Source organism: Oryza sativa, chromosome 9 (genome assembly GCF_034140825.1).
Source record: "Oryza sativa Japonica Group chromosome 9, ASM3414082v1".
Taxonomy (NCBI): domain Eukaryota; kingdom Viridiplantae; phylum Streptophyta; class Magnoliopsida; order Poales; family Poaceae; genus Oryza; species Oryza sativa.
Genome location: NC_089043.1, coordinates 8,443,691 through 8,466,865, shown reverse-complemented (window position 1 = coordinate 8,466,865; position 23,175 = coordinate 8,443,691). Strand labels below are relative to the sequence as shown.

The 23,175-nt window shown below is 46.0% G+C and overlaps 1 protein-coding gene and 1 pseudogene across 5 annotated transcripts; one reads left to right on the top strand and one right to left on the bottom strand.

The window, feature by feature from the left end:
• Positions 1 to 841: 841 nt before the first annotated feature.
• Positions 842 to 7,139, top strand: LOC107277682 (vegetative cell wall protein gp1). 5 transcript variants are annotated; one of them, XM_066303932.1, is made up of 4 exons: positions 842 to 1,000; positions 1,131 to 1,211; positions 1,272 to 3,305; positions 3,819 to 7,139. In XM_066303932.1, exon 4 carries the CDS (start codon positions 4,282 to 4,284, stop codon positions 5,866 to 5,868), a length of 1,587 nt encoding a protein of 528 aa, XP_066160029.1. In that variant the 5' UTR covers positions 842 to 1,000; positions 1,131 to 1,211; positions 1,272 to 3,305; positions 3,819 to 4,281; the 3' UTR covers positions 5,869 to 7,139. The 5 variants fall into 5 exon arrangements, with proteins under 5 accessions (XP_066160029.1, XP_066160028.1, XP_066160027.1 ...); XM_066303931.1 differs by having other exon boundaries at positions 842 to 1,004; XM_066303930.1 differs by having other exon boundaries at positions 1,131 to 3,305.
• A 6,967-nt stretch (positions 7,140 to 14,106) lies between these two features.
• Positions 14,107 to 14,905, bottom strand: LOC107277111 (bidirectional sugar transporter SWEET7b-like; annotated as a pseudogene).
• Positions 14,906 to 23,175: the final 8,270 nt, after the last annotated feature.

Sequence of the window (23,175 nt, the reverse complement as noted above, 5' to 3'; positions counted from 1 at the left end):
CCGCCTCCGGGCGGCGTCCGGGTAGGAGAGGTGAGGGAAGGGGAGGGGAGAGGAGAGGTGTGGAGGGGAGGGGGAATGGGAGGGACGCGGGAGAGGATTGAGGGAGAATGAGGACTTAAGAAAAAATTGGCCCTAGGTCGGCTCTATTTATATTCTAAGTCTATTTTCGCAGGCGGACCACATAAGAGGTATGCTGCAAAAATGAAGGGTATCTGGATGAGAGGGTGCACAAATTTGAACCAATGGCATATAGGGGAAGAGCCAATTTTCAATGGCATATAAGGGATTCTCTAAAAAAAAAGGTGATAATTGGAACAATAGGAAAATTTTGACACATTGATGTTTCTTGAAAAGAAATCATTTTTATGTTTGTTAGGGGATTGGGAAAAGAGGTGGATATAAGAACTGGATATGGGCAGTTCATTTCCAACCAATATCAGGGAAGGTGAGTTTTGGTCGGAATTGGTGGTATGACAAAAATGACGTGTGATTGCCATGACTATATAGTCAGGAAGGGTATTTTCGTCCAATAAATATTTTGTCTCTATGCCAAACCATATGTACCTGAACATAGGAATGGTAAAGTATAACCTATCCTATCTTAAACCCACCACTTTATATGCCAAAATATCCCCTCCTCTTTCCACTATCCATCCAAATGCCACTATCGGGTTTGGGTTTGACAATTTTATTTGCCACTGGGGACAGGGACGTTTAACAAATGAAAGCCAACAACCAACCATTTTACCATCCCCTGTCTATTGGGCCTTGTTGGGCCAAAGCTGATGCACTATCCCTGCCTATATAAACCTATTGCTAAACCCTAAAATCGGTAGAAGCTGCCACTTCTCCCCCTCCATTCACTACCACCCCTCCGCCGCACTCTACCTAACTTTCATTTCCCTAGATCTAGTGATCACCTTCATTCTTCTAGCACCAATATGACATAGAGAGAGCAAAACGCCGTCCTTCCAACACCATCAAGACAATTGTTGCCATCGTCGGTACCTACCACCACATTTTATAGTGCCTTCCCTAGTTGTTGGTTGCCCAGATCTAGGATCTGGGGCAGGGCCTTTGGGCGGACAACGTTTAGGTGGTTTTTGATGTCGCTCCCCTTCCCTGTGCAGGATCCAGTTTTCCTTCACCGTGCAAGGATGGCGGCTCGTCTGCCCCACTCATCAGCTAGTCGATCTATGTCGACGGCCAAGGTATCATTCATCCTTATCTCGGCATGATGTGTTCTTACTTTTCTGATTTGGAATCCACAGGATCTTGGGCGGGGCTAGCTTTTCCTTCTTGCACATGGATGATGACCCCGTCTTCCCCATGCATCATCCACTAGATCTCAGTTGATGATGTTTGGATGGCAACCAAGGTATCATCCTTCCCCATGTGTGGCATGATATGTTCTTACATGGTTGATTTGGCATCCATACAATCCTTTGTGGGGCTGTATTTTCCTTCTTCTACATAGATGATGGTCTTGTCTTCTGCATGCACCAGCCACTAGATCTAGGTTATAAGTGCGCCGGGTAATCCGCTTATTTGTATTATAATTGGGTTTGCAGGTCTGTCCACTTGCATCCTTGATCTAGGTCGATGATGTTAGGGTAGCGGCCAAGGTTTCATCCTTGCCCATGTGCAGAATGATGTGTTCTTATATTACTTGTGTGATTTGGTATCCACAGGAATAAATGATCGAGGCATAGCGGTCAAGGGTGGACATTAGCATTATTCTTTCCCTCTTGCACCTTTGCCGCCACCTTGGTGAAAAGAGCACTTTGGGAGAAACTATTCTAAACTCTCGAGGGGACATTCTCTCGTTGCTTGCATTTCATCCAAATGGTTATGAAAAATTTAAAAAATTCAACTGGATAAATTAATATGTGATAGATAACTTCACAAACATGCAAGTTAAAATTAAACTTCTACAAGTTGCAAAAAGAAAAAACTACGGCTAATTAACGTATATTCACAATTAATCTATCTTATGATATACTTTTTTAAAAATATATATAACCATTTAGATGACATGTGAATAATAAGGAGATGTCCTCTTAGAGTTTAGAATCCACTCTCGCACTTTGGGTTACTAAGGAAACGACAATGCATTGAGAGTGTGGCACACTTGGCCCCAAGGCCTCTCCCGGGACCGTGCTTTTGCAAAGCTTCTTCCGTCGGTTCTCAGGGATAACCCTAAGCCCATGTATCTAGCTAAACGAGTCCTATGCATTGTTCCTTCTTTCTTTTTGAACACAAACACTTTTTTATCCGTGTAAATAAGTTGCAAAGATAGCGAGAACTACTCCAAGCAAGGAAATGTCTTTCTAGTAAAATCATAATTATCCTCTCAAACATGTCAGGTCATGTACTCACATGGAAGCTAGTTGTATAAATTTCCATTTCGGCCGAATCTCGTAGATCTTCATGCTGAGATTTAAACATATAAACTCAATTGCCACCCTTATACTTAGATATACTTATGAGGTTTTCTCCCATTTTTAGAAAGATACATATACACCTCATTCCTTGAGAGAGATCCCTCTATTAAGGTAGCTCGAAGTGCCAAAACTAATACTGAAATTAATTTATATTTTTTTGAGCTTTTCTCAAGTCTTTGAGTGCCGTAGGTTTATATCTCTTGATTTATACTAGGAGATATATACACCCTTATATTTCAGAAGTCTAAGAAAGAGTTCACATTGGCGATAGTAGAATTTCACACATTTAATTTAGGTAGTGAGGAGGTATATATCTGTAAAAATAAATGAGAACCACCATACTTAGATATGAATTAGTTGGTGATGCCGGATATGTTCTGAAATATGTCTAGGAAGATTCGTATATTTGGCAGTAATGTTATTATGGCCAAATCAGTAGTAGCTGTGGGCGGTTGGATGCAGCTGTACTGGTTGGCAGTCACTTTCCGTGTTCATACCTTTTTTTTCAATTTCAAAAAAAAATCTGTGTTCATATCTCAATATATCAGTACCACTGAGAATCGGCTGAAGTTGAAACTTGTGTAACCGTGACATTTTCTAACCTTTTTTAGACGATACAATTGTGATATACTATAAAACATTTCCTTGCTTGGAGTAGTTTTTTGTACCGTTGCAACATATTTCACACAGATAAAAAATCATTTGTGTTTAGAAAGAAACAAGACACAGTGTATAGAACGCGTTCACAAAGACAGGGTGAAGCACTGAAATTCGACTATAAAAGTAAGCTCCCATTCTGTAAAAACTACACACAGATCGAAGGAAATCAGATACATGAAGAAATAAGCTTCCTGCCGCCTGGTAAGTTACGTTCCCTCTCGTCTTGTCACAAATTCTAATCTGGTTTATGTTCTTAGAAGTACATAACTTTGCATACTTTAAATTTGTAGAGAGGTAAGTTCCCTCTCGCTTGTCAAAAATTCTAACATGTTTTCTGTTCTTAGAAGTACATAGTTTTGAATATCGTAGATTGTAGAGAGGTAAGTTCCCTCTCGCTTGTCACAAATTCTAATCTGGTTTCTGTTCTTAGAAGTACATAGCTTTGAATACCGTAGAGTAGAGAGAGAAAAAGCTCGTTTCTTGCTTGTGAAATCCTGAAATCCACCATCTAAGGATCTAGACTTTGTTGTAAGCTTTTGCTAATCAGATCTACATAGGACTTAGTGGTTTACAGGAAGTTTAGATGTTCTTCTAAGCTTGTGATTATCAGATCTCTGTGAAATTCTAGCGATTTATTACAGGTTTTTGCAGCTTCCTGTATGTTTTGTGTGGTGCCATGGCCAACGCCCTTTTTTCTTTTTTTTCCCCACGCAGGTTTGTCTCCAAGATTTGAACGGAGGAAGGTGGTGAAATCCGCCGACCTGACCTGCCTACCATGGGAGACGCCAACGAGAACCTGGCCCAGCAAGGAGATGCCAACAAGAACCCAACCCATCGAGGCCTTCCACCTCGCCACCTCATCATCCCCTACTCCATCGCCGCTGCCATGGCAAACCGGCCCATTCGCCTAGCCAGCCAGGCTCGGCTTTTCAGCGGTGGTGGCGGGGTGGCAGCCCAGCAGCCTCCGACCCAACATGCTATCGCAGCCCAAAGGCGCCTGCCCAGCCGCAATCCCTAGAGCCGCATCGTCCCGTTACTCCTCCCGGACGGCAAGAGCAACCACATCATTGACACCAGCTTCACTTCCGAGGAAGCGTTCGTGCCCGCAGCACCGCCGCCGCTGCTCGTCTCCGCCGCACGCCGCCCCGTGGCGCCGTCGGCGCAGCCCATTGCTACCATGTTCGCGTGGCCAGTGCCCCCGCGCGGGTGGACCGTGTCGCCGACCACCGGCCGCTATCGCTTTGGCTACGGTTTCGGCGGCGAGAGCTCATCCTCTACTGCACTGCGCACGCCCGCTGCTCCTACTACCACGCGGGGGCCTACTCTTCTTTTTCTTCCCGCGCCGCCCGTGCCTGCTCCTCTTGTTCATGCACCACCCACGCTTGCTCCTCCTCTTGTTGTGCCACGCGGCGGGTGGACCATACCACCGACCACCAGCAACGATTGCTTCGGTGATGGCCATGCGAGCTCGTCGACTGCTGCGCCGCTCACGGCCGCTGGTCATTCTACACCGCCCGAGCCTGTTCCTTCTGTTCCTGTGCCGCTCGGTTTGACCATGTCACCGACCACCGCCCACTACAGCTTCAGCTACGGTGGAGCGAGCTCATCATCTGCTACGCCACGTGCGCCCATTGCTCCTCTTGCACTGCGCGCACCTGCACCTCATCTTTGTGTGCCGCGCGTGCTTTCTCCTCCTGCTCCTACGCCACCCGTGCTAGCAACTCATGTTCCTACGCCGCCTGCGCCTGCCCCTCCAGTTCCTACGCCGCTCGCACCTGCTCCTCCTGCTGATGTGCCACCCGGGTTTACTGTGTCACCGACCATCACCCGCTACAGCTTCGGCTATGATGGAGCGAGCTCGTCGTCTGCTACGCCACGCGTGCGCACTACTTCTCTTGCACTGCGCGCGCCTGCACCTCATCTTCGTGTGCCACGCGCGCCTGCTCCTCCAGTTCCAGCGCCGCTCGCGCCTACCCCTCCTATTCCTACACCGCCTGCGCTTGCTCCTCCTGTTGATGTGCCGCCTGGGTTTACTGTGTCACCGACCACCACCCGCTACAGTTTCGGCTATGGTGGAGCGAGCTCGTCTTCTGCTATGCCACACGCCGCCACTGCTCCCCTTGCATTGCGCACGCCTGCACCTCATCTTCGTGTGTCACGCAAGCCTCGTTCTCTTGTTCTTACACCGCCCGCACCTGCTCCTCCTGTTGCTACGCCGCCCACACCTGCCACTCCAGTTCCTACGCCGCCCATGACTGCTCCTCCTGCTGATGTGCCACTCGGGTTTATTGTGTCACTGACCACCACCCACTACAACTTCGGCTATGGTGGAGCGAGCTTGTCGTCTGCTATGCCACGTGCAACCACTGCTCCTCTTGCACTGCGTGGGCCTGCACCTCATCTTCGTGTGCCACGCATGCTTGCTCCTCCTATTCCTATGCCGCCCGCACCTGCTCCCCCCGTTCCTACGCCGTCCATGCCTTCCCCTACAGTTCCTGCGCCGCCCGTGACTGCTGCTCCTGCTACAGCACCGTCCGTGGCTGCTCCTGCTGCTGTGTCGCATGGGTTGACTTTGTCACCGACCACGACCCGCTACAGCTTCGGCTACAGCGGCGTGAGCTCGCCGTCTGCTGTGCCGTGCACGTCCAGTGTTCCTCTTGCACTGCACGTGCTTGCTCCTCATCTTTGTGCGCTGCATGTATCTGTTCCTCGTCCTTGTGCGCCGTCCGCATCGGCTCCTCCTGCTGCTGCACCATGTGGGTAGACCGTGACACTGACCACCGGCCGCTACTGCTTCGGCGACAGCGGTGCGAGCTCGTCGTCCACTGCACCGCGCGCGCCCACTGCTCCTCTTGCACTGCACGCGCCTGGTCTTCATCTTCGTGTGCCGCCCGCGGCTGCTCCTCTTCCTGCTGCACCTCGTGGGTGGACCATGCCGCCGACCACCGGCCGCTACAGCTTCAGCTATGGTGGCCTGAGCTTGTCGTATGCTACGCAGCGCGCGCCCATCGCTCCTCTTGCGCTGCGCTCGCCTGTTCCTCATCTTCGTGCGCGGCGCGTGCCCACTGCTCCCCTGCTGCTGCTACGCCGCGCGCGCCTACTCCTCCTGCTGCTGCTACTGCCCTGGCTGCGCCTCCGGCGACACCGTCCGGCCTGCCTTCCTGGCCGGTGCTGGTTCGTCCACCAACCGGGCCAGCGCGTGTGTGTCTGGCGCCCGCCGCGCCAGCAGAGGCATTCGAGGAGTACCTCGTGCAGCGCCGCGCGATCGAAGCTACGGTCGACGATACGCCATGGGAGATGATCGGCAGAAGCAGGAAAACTGGTGGCCCCATGTTTGCGGTGGCAGGTGGTGGCCGCGACAAGGCGGAGATGGAGGCCAAGGAGGCCAGGGAGCGTCACAAGAACAGGATGGACAAAGGAAGGCCGCCGCCGCCGCTCCCGCCCAGCAGCCACCGCCGATCGCGTCGTCAATTTTAATTGCCTTGTTTTGCACGTGATCACCATGTACAAATATGCAATCCTAACGCGGTTTTTGCCGTCTCAGTTATTCGTACTGCAGATGCTCCGGGGAGCTCAGGTGATGGTAGCAAGAAGCGTAGAGGTGGGAGGAAGGAGAAACAAGCTTGATCATCAAGAAGCTGGACCGTTCGTCTTCAATCCATTTGGCACCGGAGATTTCGTCTGCATCAATTCTTGCATGGGTCGTCGAACTATGTTCTGGAGTTGTTTGTGTTAAAGTCCCAAACTTATGTTGGGTTTCATTTATTCTCGGTTGTTAAAAATTATTGAAACAAAATTACTTTTAGCAGGAATATAAAAGAGACCAAATGCTCCAAATAGAGCATATGAAAAGATCAGTTGTTGAACACCCTGAAATAGAAATTCCTGAACTAAAGAATTAAACATTAAACAGTTAAATCCCTGATGTAATAAGGGGAAAATATGCACTGTGAGAGTGCCTCCTCACTGTAGATTTTTTCATTTTACTCTAGAAAAATGTACTGTTTACTATTCCTACTCTGAATTTTTTTTCTAGTGTTCTTGTAGGCCTGGTCCTAAGGTTGATATAGCCTGAATATCACGATGCCCTACTGAACCATGAAATGCTGCATCCTCCAATGTGTCAAAAGACATGGAAGAGGGGAAAGAAACTATAGAGAAAAAAGGCAGAAACTATCTTAGGTGTCTTTGAAAGTTGTGTTGACTGCTAGTATTAGTAGTAATTAACAAAGGTGTGACTGTTTGAGTAGCCTCCCATTCCCTGCATCTGACTGATAATAGGAGGAATAATCAACAAGTACTTACTCCGATGTTCACCATGATTGAAGCACATCTCCCAATTACGGATTACATACAGAGAGAACAACCACACTATCAGTATCAGACAGAGAACATTGCCAGAGCCCTCTTGTGCCGGTGGTTAAGTGATAACATAATTGGATTAATTAAAAAGATCCGTTGGTGTCAAGGGCTCTGGCAAAAGATTAGACTGCAAGCACTGTCAGTATATCACAAGCATGCATTAGCTGATCACTTCAAACTGTTTCACTGTTTGTATATTCTTCTCCATTGGCACAAACAGTAAACATCCATGAGAATCACCAGCTAATTAATGCCTGGAGTAACACTGAACATTTCTTGCTAAGTGTCTAAATATTTTCCTTTTATTTTTTTTTCTTTGCTGCCAAAGGAATCAATGGTTCACCGGGCATATGAGAGTAGTCCACACAGCATATATGCATACAAGTTTAACTTCACAGTTCCTAAGAAAAACAATTAATTATGAGCAGGCAGTGTTAATGTTAGGTAACAAACTTATAATAAAAACATTTAGTGTTAGTTTAAAAAAGGGTAATAAATCAGAGCGTACCAAAGATCCCTCAGAGCAATGACCCTCTTGAGTGTATCGGTCAGATTACATGCCATTCTAACATACGCAAGCTTTGATACTCCAATGTCACACCCGGAGTTTCCCCTTTTCCGCATTTTCTAATTCACCAATAAATTGTCTATAGAAATTACTTTGGTTAACCTGGAGAAAACCCAAATTAACAATGTATTTAATAATCGGAAATGTTAGAGAGATTTTTTTCTCGAATTCTCTTTGCTCTAAAATCATTAACAGGACTTAAAGCGGAATATTCAGATCATCGGAGTTAATGTTGTTAATTTAAATTGTCAAGACTTGAATTAATAATTTTTTCCTCTCCCGCCTTTGATCGTGAATCGTGCCCGATTCACTCCTCTCTTCGTCTGCGGTTTCGTTTTGCATGACGAGCTGAGTCCGATTCCGTTCGCGGGACCGTTTCCGTTCTTTTCCTAAAACGGCACCGTATTTCTTTTTCAATTAAGGAAAGTCCTTATCCTAATCCTATTCCTATTTTCCCTCTCCCTCCCCATCCGAGTTGACCTCCTTTCACCCTCCTAATCCGACTCCCCACCGACTCCACCTCCCTCTATTTTCTCCTCTCCTATATAAGTTAGAACACCCCTGTTTTTTCTATTCTTTTTTGTTTGTCCCTAGCCCTAGCCGCCGCTGGCCGCCCTAGCCCACCATCGCCGATGCCGTGCCGCCACCTCCCGTCGTGGCCGTCGTCGTCGTTCCATCACTGGTAATCCGTTTTCCCTCTCCATGTCATGGCTACCGCCATTATCTATCTATATTCTAATTTATCTCCGCTCTAGGTTTGATCTAGTGTCGCCGTTGTCTCCGCGTGTTGCCGCCGGACGCTCCACGTGTTGCCGCCGGACTGTCGTCGTCGTCTCCTCCTCGCCGATCGTCTCGGTTTTGTGAGGAACTTATCCATAATCTCCTGGTTTAGGTGTTAATTATTTTAGCGTCGTCGTAACCCTAATTGTCTAATCCTGTCAAAACCCTAGTAGAGCCGCCGTTCCCATGCCGCAGCGGGCCTAGCCTCCATGTGCCTGCGCCGCTGCCGCCGCTGCCCTGTGCTCCCGCTGCCCTAGCCGTGCCGTCGCCCTAGCCGCTGCCGCCGCCGCCGCCGCCGCTCTCCCACGTCGCCGTCGTGTTTTGTCTCTGCCCGTAGCTCGGTAGCCGAGTCCCTAAACTCCTACCGGCCTATCGTTTGCCGTACCGAGTCTTTGCCGTAAACTGTGTCTAGTTTTCTTGGTTTAGCCGTTGTCATTCTGAGCCGCCGGTTCGGTTGAACGTTTGGATGGTCCCGTGTCACGAAGTATTGCCTCATTGAGTCGTTAACTCGTGAGGCTTGCTTACCAGAGGTATATTTCCATTGATCTATTTATCTATGGGCAATAATATGTAATAATTGATTAAGGTTTTTCGGTTATTTGTAATAACACAGCTCATATTGTAAAATTCATAACTAAATAATCCGAACTCCGTTTTAACCCATTAAAATTGCAGTGAATTCGTTACAATGTATAGAATACATTAAAATTGGTTTCTTTTCCTGTTTCAGTAGCCTTATTGCTTGTATTTCTTGTGTGCTTTGTTTGTTGTTTAGATTCCGTCAGTTCCGGTGATCCAGTTTATTTCGAAGTGGTTGCCGAGGTTCAGTCAGCTCAAGAGCAAGGCAAGTCATACATACATCATTGATCGTGTTGAGCCTAATTTATAAAATCCCATGCTTTCTATTAAATTGCATTGTCTTAGAATGTCACGTGGGATCGATGCCTATCGTACTCAGCCTGTTGAATACCTTATGTCATTGATAACTTGGGTTATAATTGACTAGTTGAATACCTTATGTCATTGATAACTTGGGTTATAATTGACTAGATGATTGGTTTAGGAATGCTTAGCCATGCTTAGATTAATTAGCTCACAATGGGATTTGTTATAATTTAGTCCTTAATTATATTATGATGTACCACCATGGTTATGGTTTTATTAAACTAAAATATGCTTAATTTGTGGGTTGTGGGTATATGCATTATTTTGGAAGTTGTGCCCACGATAATTAAGGATTGGTTCTCAGGAATCCCTGGAAGATATAACAGTGCTTACCACAGGTGAGCGTGGGCTCCAGGCTCAATCTAAAGTATAACTTAACCTAGCTGACATACCATGGCAAGGGTAGAGGCGATGGTGCAATTCGGACCTGGACATTGGTCTCTGCTGTAGCCGGATTAACCTAGGCACGAGAGGTGACGGCCTCTCTCACGCCGTCTCCGTTCGGTCCACATCCCCCACCCTTGACATCTCGGACCTCGCCCACGAAATGCCACGCCCAGCCACCGCGGCGCCCAAGATGTCCAGGCCGCAGCCGTGCTCGCCGCCGCGTTGAATCGAGATGAATTTGGACATGAGACCAGATGCGTTTGAAAGGTAGCGAGATAAGCTTTTCACGAAGTCCAAGATTATCCAAATTGGAGTTGGCATGAAGGCGCTAGGTCCATTTGAAGTCAGTGTTGTCTCTGGAGGCCGAACTGGATTCCAAAACTCATTGGACTTTAATATCTCGTAGATCATCCATTCATCCGATGTATTCTTTGGCAATGGTTTATATTTTTCATGCTTGGTTGTATGTATATACTTGATGGTCATATCAGCTTGGGCGGAGGGTGGGCTTGGGCAGCGATGTGGTCCCTGAGGTGGGCTTCAGCGGCGGTGTGGTCCGCCGCCGCAGGCCGTCACCGTGCCCGCCGCCGTCAGGGAAGGGAGGCCGCCGCTGCGCATGGGAAGTCGGGGAAGGGAGGCCGCCGCCGCGGGGAGGTCGTCGTCGCCACGCCCTAGCCGGATCCGCCGCACCGCCACCGGATCCACCACTCCCGCTGCCCACTCCCACCCCCGGATCCGGGCGGGACGAGGCCCGCCACCGCCGGATCCAAGCGGGACGAGGCCCGTGTCACCGCTAGCTCGTCATCGTCGTCGAGGTCGCCGCCCACTCGTCGTCGGGGTTGCCGCCCACTCTTCGCTCGAGGCCGCCGCCGGATCCGGGTGGGATGAATTTAGTATTGGTAATTTTTCTATATGACTTTGTTTGAACAGTTTGAATTTGAATTTCAAATTATGACAGCTTCAAACAACATTTTTCAAATACTAAATGATTTCAACTAAAAAAGTCATCAATAACAAAGTCGTATAACTCATCAAGATCTATAACTTTTATTTGGGTCATTTCTTCATCCAACAAAGCGATTTGTAACATTGTTCACAAAATGTATATATCTTTTATATAGTTTATGAACTATAAGAGAGTATGTAAATTTTGTGAACAATGTTACTATCACTTTACCGGATAAAGAAATGACCAAAATAAAAGTTATAGATATTGATGAGTTATACAACTTTGCTTTTGATGACATTTTCAGTTGAAATCATTTAGTATTTGAAAATGTTGTTTGAAGTTGTCATAATTTGAAATTCAAATTCAAATTATTGAAACAAAGTCATATAGCAAAACGACCAAAACAGAAGTTGTAGATATTGATTAGTTATACAACTTTATTATTGATGAATTTTTCAGTTGAAATTATTTAGTATTTAAAAATGTTATTTGAAGTTGTCATAATTCGAAATTCAAATTTTATATACGTCAATCAAACTCAGATGGAGAAATGACCAAAGTAAAATAGGTAGATCTCAATGAGTTATACAAATTTGTTTTTGACAACTTTTTTCACATAAGTTCATTTAGTACGAAAAAATTCGATTCGAAGTTTTAATATTTTGAAATTAATTGAAAGGAGGGAAGCAAAATAGACTTCTCGGCGAGGGAGCAGCAAAAGACCTGTTATGGGCCAGCCTTTTGCTCATCCCTTGCCGATAAGTCCATTTTACCTCCCTCCTTTCAATTAATTTTAAAAAATTAAACCTTCGAATCGAATTTTATCTTACTAAATGAACTTATGTGAAAAAGTTATCAAAAACAACTAATTATAGAATCCGCCGGTCAACCGCGAGATGAATTTATTAAACCTAATTAATCCGTTATTAGCAAATGTCGAATTTATTAAACCTAATTAATCCATCATTAGCAAATGTTTACTATAGCACCACATTGTCAAACCATAAAGCAATTAGGATTAAAAAATTTGTCTCACAAATTAGTCGCAATATGTGCAATTAGTTATTTTTTATCCTATATTTAATACTTTATGCAGGTGTTCAAATATTCGATGTGACAGGGTGAAATTTTGTGGTGGGATCTAAACAGGGCCTAAGAGCATCACCAGCAGTCATCCTATTTCATTCCCAAAACTGATTTTGAGGGTTTTTAGTATAAAAATCGGATCCAACATATTCCTATAAGCAGAGTTTTCATCTCCATATATTCCGTTATGTGGATTTGAGGGTGAGAGAGCAACTCTCAATCTCGTGTTCGTGCGTTTCTCTCTCCTTCCTGCGCGGGCGCCGAAATTTCTATTAGAAGCATGCGGGTCATCGTAATTTCTTTCTTTGTGCGTGGAAAAAAAATGGAAAGTTCTGTTGGTAGTTTAACCGAAGGGCCCACTTTTAATTTTTGGATTGAATTTAGGCTATCTTTTGGATGGATGAGTTTTCTCACTTCCTATTTTTTGAGTTTTCTCACTTCCTACTTTTATTTTTAGTTTAGAAAACCCAAAAATTAAATTTTGGTAATAAATTATTGCTAATCTATTGGTGATGCCCTAAGTTTTCTACCTACAAATCAGAAAAAACAAATAAGGTTTTCCGGTTTCGGTGAGCCCTCTCCGTTGTCCACCTAATCTGGACGGCGACGGCGAGATGACGACGAGGTCCACATGCAACGACGGAACGACCTCGCTCCAGCCACGATTTTCTCCCATCTGAACGTACGCAAAGATCGGGCTGATCAAAACAACTAGCAAAATCAATCCGTTTCCAATTCCACGGATGGGCCGATGGAAAGAACGAGAAAAAGATCGTCCCAGGGAACTGCAATGCGAAAGAAGGGTAGACACTCATTTTATTTGGCCTTTTCGAGGGAAAATTAAATAGAAATGAGAAAATCTAGACAAATGTAAACGGCAGTGGTAGTAAGAGTAACCGGGGAAAATTTTTAGTGGTATTAAAGTTTACTCCGAACATTCAATGGTACAAAGGTAAACCTGGAAACTTTCGATTATATGAAATGAATTTTCCATATATATTAGAAAGGAGACAGGAGGATTAGAAGGAGGAAACGTAAGTAATAATGTACGACCGTGCTTAAGGTTTGGGTCGGTGGAAGAGAAGGGAAAGAGGTGGGATGTGGTTTTTTTTCGAAAGATAAATCTAAAGGTTAAAAATAGAGGGTCCCCCGATTTATTAAAAATAGTGGGTCCTCCTGATAATTAAGAAGTGTTTATAGAAATATCACGTGGAGGGCCAGGAGCGTTTATAGGAAGTTTTGTTGAATTTTCAGTATATAAGAGATATTTTAGAGTATAATAAAACTAAAAATAGTTTGAAAATAATTATCTGCAATGATGACGAAGAAAGTTTGTGGAGAAATCATACTTTTGAAGCATGGCAGGTGTTATTCGGTTGATATTACGTCTTTATAAAGTTTCTTAAATACAACCCACAATGCATACCCACATATTCGTGAAGGTTACGTTTCTAGTTACTGTTAATAAGGTAATGGCAGAGCAAGCGATCGATATAATCTCGCAGTCTTAGGTCCCACAGACCTAGAATTTCTGTTAAGAACTGTCTCTCTCTATGTTTCTGTGTAGAGATTTTGCGCAATGCTCTGAACTAGATGATACGGACTTGGTTGCTCGTGCTGATCAAATGTTGGTCGCATGGTGCTGTACACCAGGGCATGTTTGGCTACTGGTCCTTTTGCACGGCTATTAACAAACCTAAAGAGGATGACAAACAACATTCTTGAAAATTTCATTCCGAAATTTTGGAATCCATTTGACAAATCAAAATTACAGGATATAATATATATAATTGCAACATCACAAAGATAAAAAAACACAAATTACATTGGTTACTAAAAAAGAACTATGACTTGAATGTAGAAGTTGATAACACCTAACTAACTTAGAGCGTTGACACTCAGTTATGTTCGATCACTAAGCTAGCTTATGGCTCAATCGTGGTATTGATCGTGACATGGCTGGCAGTGCTGCCATTGACGTCGTCATCCTTGCTGATAGGGGCGACGATGTTGGTGTCCTTGGCGACAGGGGCAACGGTTGGCAGCTCGAGGTTCTTATCCTGCTTCTTGGGTATGGTCCGGTAGTAGATGGCATAGAGGATGAGTTGGATGAGAGCAAAGAGCACGCCAAGACCATTGGGTATGGTGATGAAGATGTCGAAGCGGATGAGCGCGTATGACATCCAGCAGATGCCATTGAGGAAGCTCACCACCGACAGCAGCAACGGCATGTACTCCACGCTCTTTGTCTTCACAACCTGACTCATGATGGTGAGTGGTGAGGAGTACATGATGGTGCCAAAAATGACGCAGAGGATGCCGACGACCAACGAGCGCCTCTGATGGGTGTGCGCGCCCAAAAGCACGCCGAGAGCCACCGCCGCCATGAAGAGAGCCTCCGTAGCGAGCACCACTCCCATCTTCTTGTTCTTCTTGTCGGAGAAGAGAAAGAAAATGGTGAGGTAGATGGCCTAGCTCGATGACGTGGCCAATGCCGTTGATGGTGACGACGAGGATGCTGTTGGGGTGGACTATAGGGAGACCATAGAAGACCCAGAGCATGCAGTTGAGCAGCGTAGCCATATATGGGCCTGCCTTAAAGTCCTTCACATCCTTCTCCTTGATGATCCGCTAGAAGGTGGGCACCGGCTAGAGGAAGAGGCCAAAGGAGATGACGTTGCCGACGATGCCCACCACGCTGCGGATCATGTCCAGGGACACCATCTCGATCGCTGGCGCTGGGATTGCTCGCTCGATTGTTGGAGATCCTTGTCGCGGCGAAACGAAACCAAACGAAATAACGACTAAATTTGTGAACTGATGATACTGGTGGAACAACGTACGCACTGTTCGGGCTGGTTTGCACTACTACAAAAATCGTTTTTCTGTACGAGGGGGTCGGTAGGTTCCATGCGGGCCGCTTGTGGCGGCGCCTGCAAAAACCGCCCCCCCGGGGGCGGGTTGATTAGCCGCATGCGAAGATCCATTATCGCATGCGGCTGGTTAAGACAGCCGCATGCGATAATAGGTCTATTTTCGCATGCGGCCGTCTTAAGGGGCCGCATGTATTAGGGCATGCGGCTCCTTAAGACGGCCGCATGCGAAAATAGGCCCATTATCGCATGCGGCTGTCCTAAGCAGCCGCATGCGATAATGGATCTTCGCATGCGGCTGGCTTAAGGGACCGCATGCGATGATCGGCCATATATGCTCCTCCAGGCCCGAGCTTGACCATTTGAAAACGAAGCTTTCTCTCTCCTAAAGCAAGCCCCAATTAGGGGGGGAGGTTTTCAACTCGAAATTTTTACTTGAACTCTATACGAAAGGTGAAGAACTCTCTATCCTGCTTCATTTGGCTCCATTTTTGTTATATTTCGTTGGTGGAAAGTGGAGTTTTTTTAATATTTTGACAAGGTTTGTTCTAACTATTTTTTGCAAAATATAGCTTCAAAATATATGTTTTGATGGGCAAATTTTGCATGTAATCAATTGTACATACTAGTTACATGTATTGTTGTATTTTTTTTGGGAGACAAATGCATTTAAACTTTTGTATGAAATACCTGCGGTCTATTTTTTTTATCTGTAACTTTTTTGCCTTTATATAATTAGATGGATCGGTCGTCATGGATGTATGAGATGCGGAGAACGCAGCCGATATTTATTAAGGAAGCATCTAAATTTATTGATCAGGCTAAGGAGCATGCTTTGAGGGAGAATATGACAAAGATCTTTTGTCCGTGCCGTCATTGCAAGAATCAGAAATTGTTGGTAGATCCTGGTGAAATATTGGGTCACATAATGGAGTACGGATTCACCGCCAACTACAAGGTTTGGACCTATCACGGGGAATTCGCCAATCCGGAAGATGACGATGAAGAGTTAAGTTTCGAGATGAATGAGGCAGAGAATTTTATAATCGAAGACATGTCGCGTGAAAGAATGGTTGTCGATGTTTCCACCGATAGTGATGATTTCGATGGTGGTTTTGATTTAGAGGATATGCTACGCCATGTTGAACCAGAGGTGCTAGCGGGCAGGTCACGAGGATTGGAGAATTGGCAAGCATTAGAGAAGGCATCGAAGGATCTTCTTTACGATGAAACGAAGGGATGTGATAAGGATTTCACAGTCTTGCGTTCAGTGCTTGAACTTCTGAGATTGAAGGCTAAACATGGATGGTCGGACACAAGTTTTAATGATCTGATGAGTTTGTTGCGTGTGTTGCTTCCTAAGCCTAACTTTGTACCATCGAACACGTATCAAGCGAAGAAACTCATATGTCCTTTATCTCTTGGTGTAGAAAAGATTCATGCTTGTAAGAATCACTGCATATTATACCGTAAAGAATATGCGGAATTGGAATGTTGCCCAACGTGTGGCACAAGTCGGTATAAAACGGGGAATGGGCCCGTAGATTCAGAGTGTACCGATCCAGATTCTGATAAGGGTAAGCGCGGGAAGATTCCTTCAATGGTGATGTGGTACCTACCAATTAAGGACCGCCTGAAGCGTCTGTACTCAAACCCGACTGATGCTGAGTTGATGAGATGGCATCAAGAGAGCAGGAAAATAGATGGTATGATTCGACATCCCGCCGACGCTCGCCAGTGGAAGACATTTGATGCAAAACACCCAGAATTTGCTAAGGATCCTAGGAATGTAAGGTTTGCGTTGAGCACTGATGGAATGAACCCGTTTGGTGACTTAAGCAGCTCGCACAGCACATGGCCAGTCCTTCTCACAATGTATAATCTTCCAACATGGATATGTCAGAAACGAAAGTACATTCTACTCACTATCCTCATACAAGGTCCAAACCAACCTGGAATCGACATAGATGTTTTCCTTGAGCCTTTGATGGAGGACATGGAGGAGCTTTGGAAAGAGGGGTTACGACTATGGGATGAGTTTAAGCGGGAGCACTTCAATCTACGTGCGATCATATTCGTTACCATCAATGACCTACCTGCAAACTTTTCATTATCTGGGCAGATTAAAGGGAAGACTGGATGTCTGATATGTCTGGAGAAAACTTCATACAAATACCTGACGTCGTCTTTGAAGACAGTGTACATGCGACATCGACGGTTCCTACCACAAAGACATAGGTACCGTAAGATGGCTAGATTGTTCGATAATACAGTGGAGAATGACACTGCCCCAGTAGCAAGAGGTGGTACATACGTGTATGAGATAACAAAGAAGATTAAGGTTGTATATGGAAAGGGAAAGAAGAAGACAGTAAAGAGGAAGAAAGCTGATGGTGACAACGGTACTGCGTCGCCTTTCAAGAAGCACTCAATTTTCTTTAAATACTTAGATTACTGGAAGGACCTAGAGATTCGACATGCAATTGATGTTATGCACCTCGAGAAGAACGTGTTTGATAGCACCGTTGGCACATTGCTGGACATCCCGAGTAAAACGAAGGATGGATTGAAGTCACGTAACGACCTTGTAGATTTGTCCATACGGCATGACCTTCACCCAGTACTGCTGCCAAATGGGAAGATCGAGATTCCTCCTGCTTGTTACTCGTTGACACTTGATGAGAAAAAAGCCTTCTGTAAATGTTTACAAGGGGTTAGAGTGCCTACTGGTTTCGCATCGAACATCAGGAAGCTAGTATCAATGAAGGATTTGTCCATTTCGGGATACAATGCGCATGACTGTCATAGGTTGCTAACGGTGTTCCTAGCAATTGCTATAAGGGCAGTCAAACCAGTCCATACAAAGGTGGTTATAACAAAGTTGTGCTACTTTTTCAATCGAATTTCGCAGAAAGTATTTGATCCTTTGGAATTAGGTCCGCTTCAGACATTTGCCGTCGAGACTGTATGCCAGCTTGAGATGTATTTCCCACCATCATTTTTAGATATGATGGAGCATTTGATCATTCACATCGTCCCTCAGATTATTGAACTTGGTCCATTATACTTACATCAGATGTGGGCCTATGAGCGTTACATGTCGATCCTCAAAGGCTATGTACGCAATCGCGCTCACCCGGAAGGATCAATGATAGAGGGATACACAACTGAAGAGGCAGTCGAGTGTTGTATGGACTACATAAAGGATGCTAATGCCATTGGCATTCCTGTTCATCGACATGAAGGTAGATTGTCTGGAAGGGGTACTGTTGGTAGGAAGCAGTTCTTCGATAATGATTACAAAAAGGTGTCCGCGGCACACAACAGCGTTCTTCAACAGCTCGCTATCGTTGAGCCATTCATTGAGCGACACCTAGAAGAAATCAAAGCCTGCTTCCCAGGGCGGTCCAATGATTGGATATCAAGAGAGCACAAGCGTCGCTTTCCTCTGTGGTTGAAAGATCTAAACTTGCCAGTTGGTGATTCTGTGGAGGAACTTACTTTACAAAGATTGGCATGTGGGCCTTCAAGTATTGTCAATTCATGGCAAGGTTACGACATCAATGGATTTACCTTGAGTACGACTACGAAGGACATGAAAAGCACCACACAAAACAGTGGGATCCGTGTCGAAGCGATTGACACGAGTGGAGAAAAGAGGTCGTATTATGGGACCATTCAAGAAATATGGGAACTGGACTATGGCCTAAACATCCAGATCCCTGTGCTCCGTTGTGAATGGGTTAAAGACACAATAGGGGTTTCCGTTGATGACTACGGGCTAACGATAGTCGATCACAGTAAAACAGGCCACAAGGATGATCCATGGGTTTTAGCAGAGCGTGTGGCTCAAGTGTTTTATGTGAAGGACCCTTCAGATGAAAGAAAAACTATTGTCATATCCGGAAAGCAACAGATCGTCGGCATCGACAACATCAAAGACCCCAATGATTACAACCAGTTCGACGATGTACCATTGTTTACTGATCTTCCTATGCGAATTAAGAAGGTTGAGAGAACAATCGATGAAGCAAATATGTCGTACGTTCGAGCAGATGGTGTTGCCAAGGTTATTAAGTCATAGTTATTTCGTAACCTTTAGTTCTCATTGTATTCCAAATGTACGTGCATGAATTTAGGTCCCCCTTATGTTGTAATCATTAGCAAATGTACGTGCATGAATTTAGGTCCCCCTTATGTTGTAATCATTAGCATCTAACATTTGATTACGAGTTTTGAGCAATTTTCATGAGTTTTCTTAGTGCCAAAAACATTTGAAATGTATAATTGTGGCGAAATATTCGGAAAAAAATATATATGGACAGTTTACTTAGAGAAAAAAAAATATGAGTTTTTTTTTGGTAAAAAGATCTTTCTATGCGGCTGGCTTAACAGCCCGCATGGAAAGATCTTTTTCGCATGCGGCCGGCTTATGTCGACCGCATGGAAAGATCTTTTTCGCATGCGGCTGGCTTAACAGCCCGCATGGAAAGATCTTTTTCGCATGCGGCCGGCTTATGTCGACCGCATGGAAAGATATTTTTCCATGCGGTCCCTTAAGCCGCCCGCATGCGATGATCTGCGCCTATATATAGGGAGCGCGGGGAGCCAAAATTTTCTAAGTCCCGGCTCCCGCGAAACCCTAGCCGCCAGGCTGCCAAAATTTCCCAAGTCGCCGTCGCCGTCGTCCCCGCCACCGCCGGCTCCTCCCCAAAGTCGCCCCGCCCCACGCCGTCGCCGCCGCCGCCGTCCGGACCTCTCCCCCCTCGCCGTTGCCGTCGCCGCCGCCAGGACCTCTCCCCCCTCGCCGTTGCCGTCGCCGCCGCCAGGACCTCTCCCCCCTCGCCGTCGCCGTCGCCGCCGCCAGGTCGCCGTCGCCACCGCACGGAACTCTCCCCCCTCGCCGTTGCCATCGCCGCCGCCAGGTCGTCCCCGCCGCCAAGTCGTCCCCGCTACCGCCGGCTCCTCCCGAAGTCGCCCCGCCCCTCGCCGTCGCCGACGCCACTGCCAGGACCGTTGCCCTCGCCATCGCCGTCGCCGCCGCCAGGTCGCCGTCGCCGCCGCACGGACCTCTCCCCCCTCGCCGTTGCCATCGCCGCCGCCAGGTCGTCGCCGCCGCCAGGTCGTCCCCGCCGTCGCTCGGTAACATTTACTTTTTAGAAATGTGAAATGTGCAATTGTGGATTGTGGATTGTTTAATTGTGCATCGTGGATTGTGATATGTGCAATTGTGGATTGTTTAATTTTGAGAAGGTTTAATTGTGGATTGTTAAATGGAGATTTATGTTTAAATTGGGACTTATGTTTAAATTGGGACTTATGTTAAATTGGGATTTATGTATAATTGGGACCTTTGTTAAATTGAGATTTATGTATAATTGGGACTTTTGTTAAATTGGCACCTATGTTAAATTGTGATTTATGTATAATTGTGATTTTTGTTAAACTGAGATTTATGTATAATTGGGACTTTTGTTAAATTGGCACCTATGTTAAATTGTGACTTATGTTTAAGTTGAGACTTATGTTATATTGGGATTTATGTATAATTGTGATTTTTGTTAAACTGAGATTTATGTATAATTGGGACTTATGTTAAATTGGCACCTATGTCAATTGGAGATTTCTGTTTAATTATGACTTATGCTAAATTGGGACCTATGTTAAATTGGGACTTATGTGAAATTGGGACTTATGTTAAATTGGGACTTATGTGAAATTAAGTTATTGGGACTTATGTGAAAATAAGTTAAATTGTGACCTGTGTTAATTTGAGATTTATGTATAATTGTGACTTATGTTAAATTGAGATTTATGTATAATTGGGACTTATGTTAAATTGGGACTTATGTCAAATTGAGACTTATGTGAAATTGCGTTAAATTGGGACTTACGTAAAATTGGGACTTATGTCAAATTTTTTTACGTCAAGTTGGAAGATGTCGAACGAAAAGGTTCCATCGAACGCACCAATAGCGCCTCAAGAAGGTAACGCTCCTCAAAATTCCGGTAGCAATAAGCAGCCAGGCGCTTCTAGTGAAGAAACGTGGCGCACACCAAGTGACCCGTTTCCAATGGAAATAACACAAGTCGCCCCCCGCGATGATGATCCGGACTACATACCTATCGAACAGGCCGTAAGTGCTGAAAATCGTTAGCCATGTATTATTCCCTAACTATGATGTGACATGAACCTAATGGTGTATAGAGTTACCTATTCTATGCAGATGGTAGTCCGACGCCGCTCGAAACGTAAAGCCGGGAGGAACAGGACAGAGCAAGAAGTTGAGATGGACACCGCTACGTCTGCACCTGAACGTACGGAGACATCTACAAGTGCAGGCGGGAGTGGGAAAAAAAGACGTGGTGAGAGAAGCAAGAATAAATTACCCAAGGAAACTTACAACGTGATTGCACTCGATCAGGATGGTAAGCCCATCGAGCCACCGATAGTGCGGTCCAAGTTCAGCAACGCCTGTGGCACTCTAGTCAAGACGCGTTGTCCCATTAATGTCAAGTTGTGGGAAACAGTGGACGACAACATCAAGACACTTCTCTGGAATGAGTTGCAGAAGTATTTTGTGTTCCCTCCTGGATCAGAGGTCAGGGGGAGAGATTACGCACTTAAAAAGATGGGAGATCGATGGCGACAGTGGAAGTCCGATCTAAATCGGGATTATTTCAGAAGAATCCCACCGTTTACGGATTATGGACATATATCGCAGGCTGACTGGGACACGTTTGTTGCGGATCGTACAACAGCTGAAGCATTGGCTTTGAGGAAAAAAAATGTCCGAGCTCGCGAAGAAGAACAGATATCCCCATAGATTGGGGTCGAGCGGATACGCTGGTCACGTCGATCAATGGCGGGAGATCGAGCAAAGATTTGCCGCGGCCGGTAAGCCCCTGCTGGTAGACCCCATGGTTGAACGTAGCAAGAACTGGGTTTGGGCGCGCAGCACAGGTCAAGTCTCGGATGAGGGAGACATACTATTCGAGACTCCAGACATAGAAGAAGTGACTACTAATTTGCAGCAGATAGTCGAGAAAGAAAGATCAGGACAGTTCGTCCCACGGAGGGAGCGAGATCAGCTTACTGCGGCGTTGGGGACGGCTGAACACTCTGGACGTGTAAGGGGTTTGTCCTCAAAGACAAGTTGGAAGGTCGGGTTTCCACAAGATGCACCAAGTTATAAGAAGAGAGACAAATACAAAGAACAACTATCGGACAAGATCTATGCGCAAGTGAAGGAACACTTCTACTCGTTGGCAGCTGAAAACCCGACAGCTTTTCCAAGGTTATTCCCTGATAGCCAGCAACCCACACAATCCGCACAGCAAACAACTAATGTACCCAGCAGTGTAGGCTCAGTGCAGACAAGTACCTTCCCTGTGGATAGTATAACTGGACCAACTCCGTGCAGTCTCGTCGTACCAATCGGCCGCGCTGGAAAGACTAAGGAGGTTGCAACGGGTTTAGCGATACCCGGACGTCAATTCCACAACACGGCAATCCCTGAGGATTACGCAAGGGTACAGGTCGCCAAGGTCCATAGCGACCACGTTTCCTTGGAACTAGACATACCTGCACCTGAGGGGATTGAACTTCTCGGTGATGCAGTGAATCAGTTTATCTTGTGGCACCGCAGAGACATAATCCTGAGCGCGGCCGTTCTTGCAGCAGGATCTTTAACCCCATCCTCATCGCAGGCAATGACTGCTGCCGCTCCTGCACCACCGTCGCCTCCTGAACCACCGTCACCTCGACATCCGCCTCGCCAACCTACACCACCACCCTCCCCTTCTCAACAACCGCCTCTCCCGACCCCGCAACCAGTTCAAGCCTCTCCCACCTCCCCAACTAAACAGCATGCTCCCCCGGCTCCGCCCTCAGTTCAAACCTCTCCACCTACACCCCAATCTGCTCTGGTAGAACAAGTGCACATACCAGATGGTACTACATCCGAACCAAAGTCTAATACTTTGGAACCTCGTCGTATAATTCCAAAGTTGATATCGACATACGACCCAAAGGAGATTGACAAGGATAAGGAGAAGTTCATGTTTTCAGCTTTCAGGAATTCTGAGAAGAGAAAAGAACTTGCTCACGTCTTGTCAGAC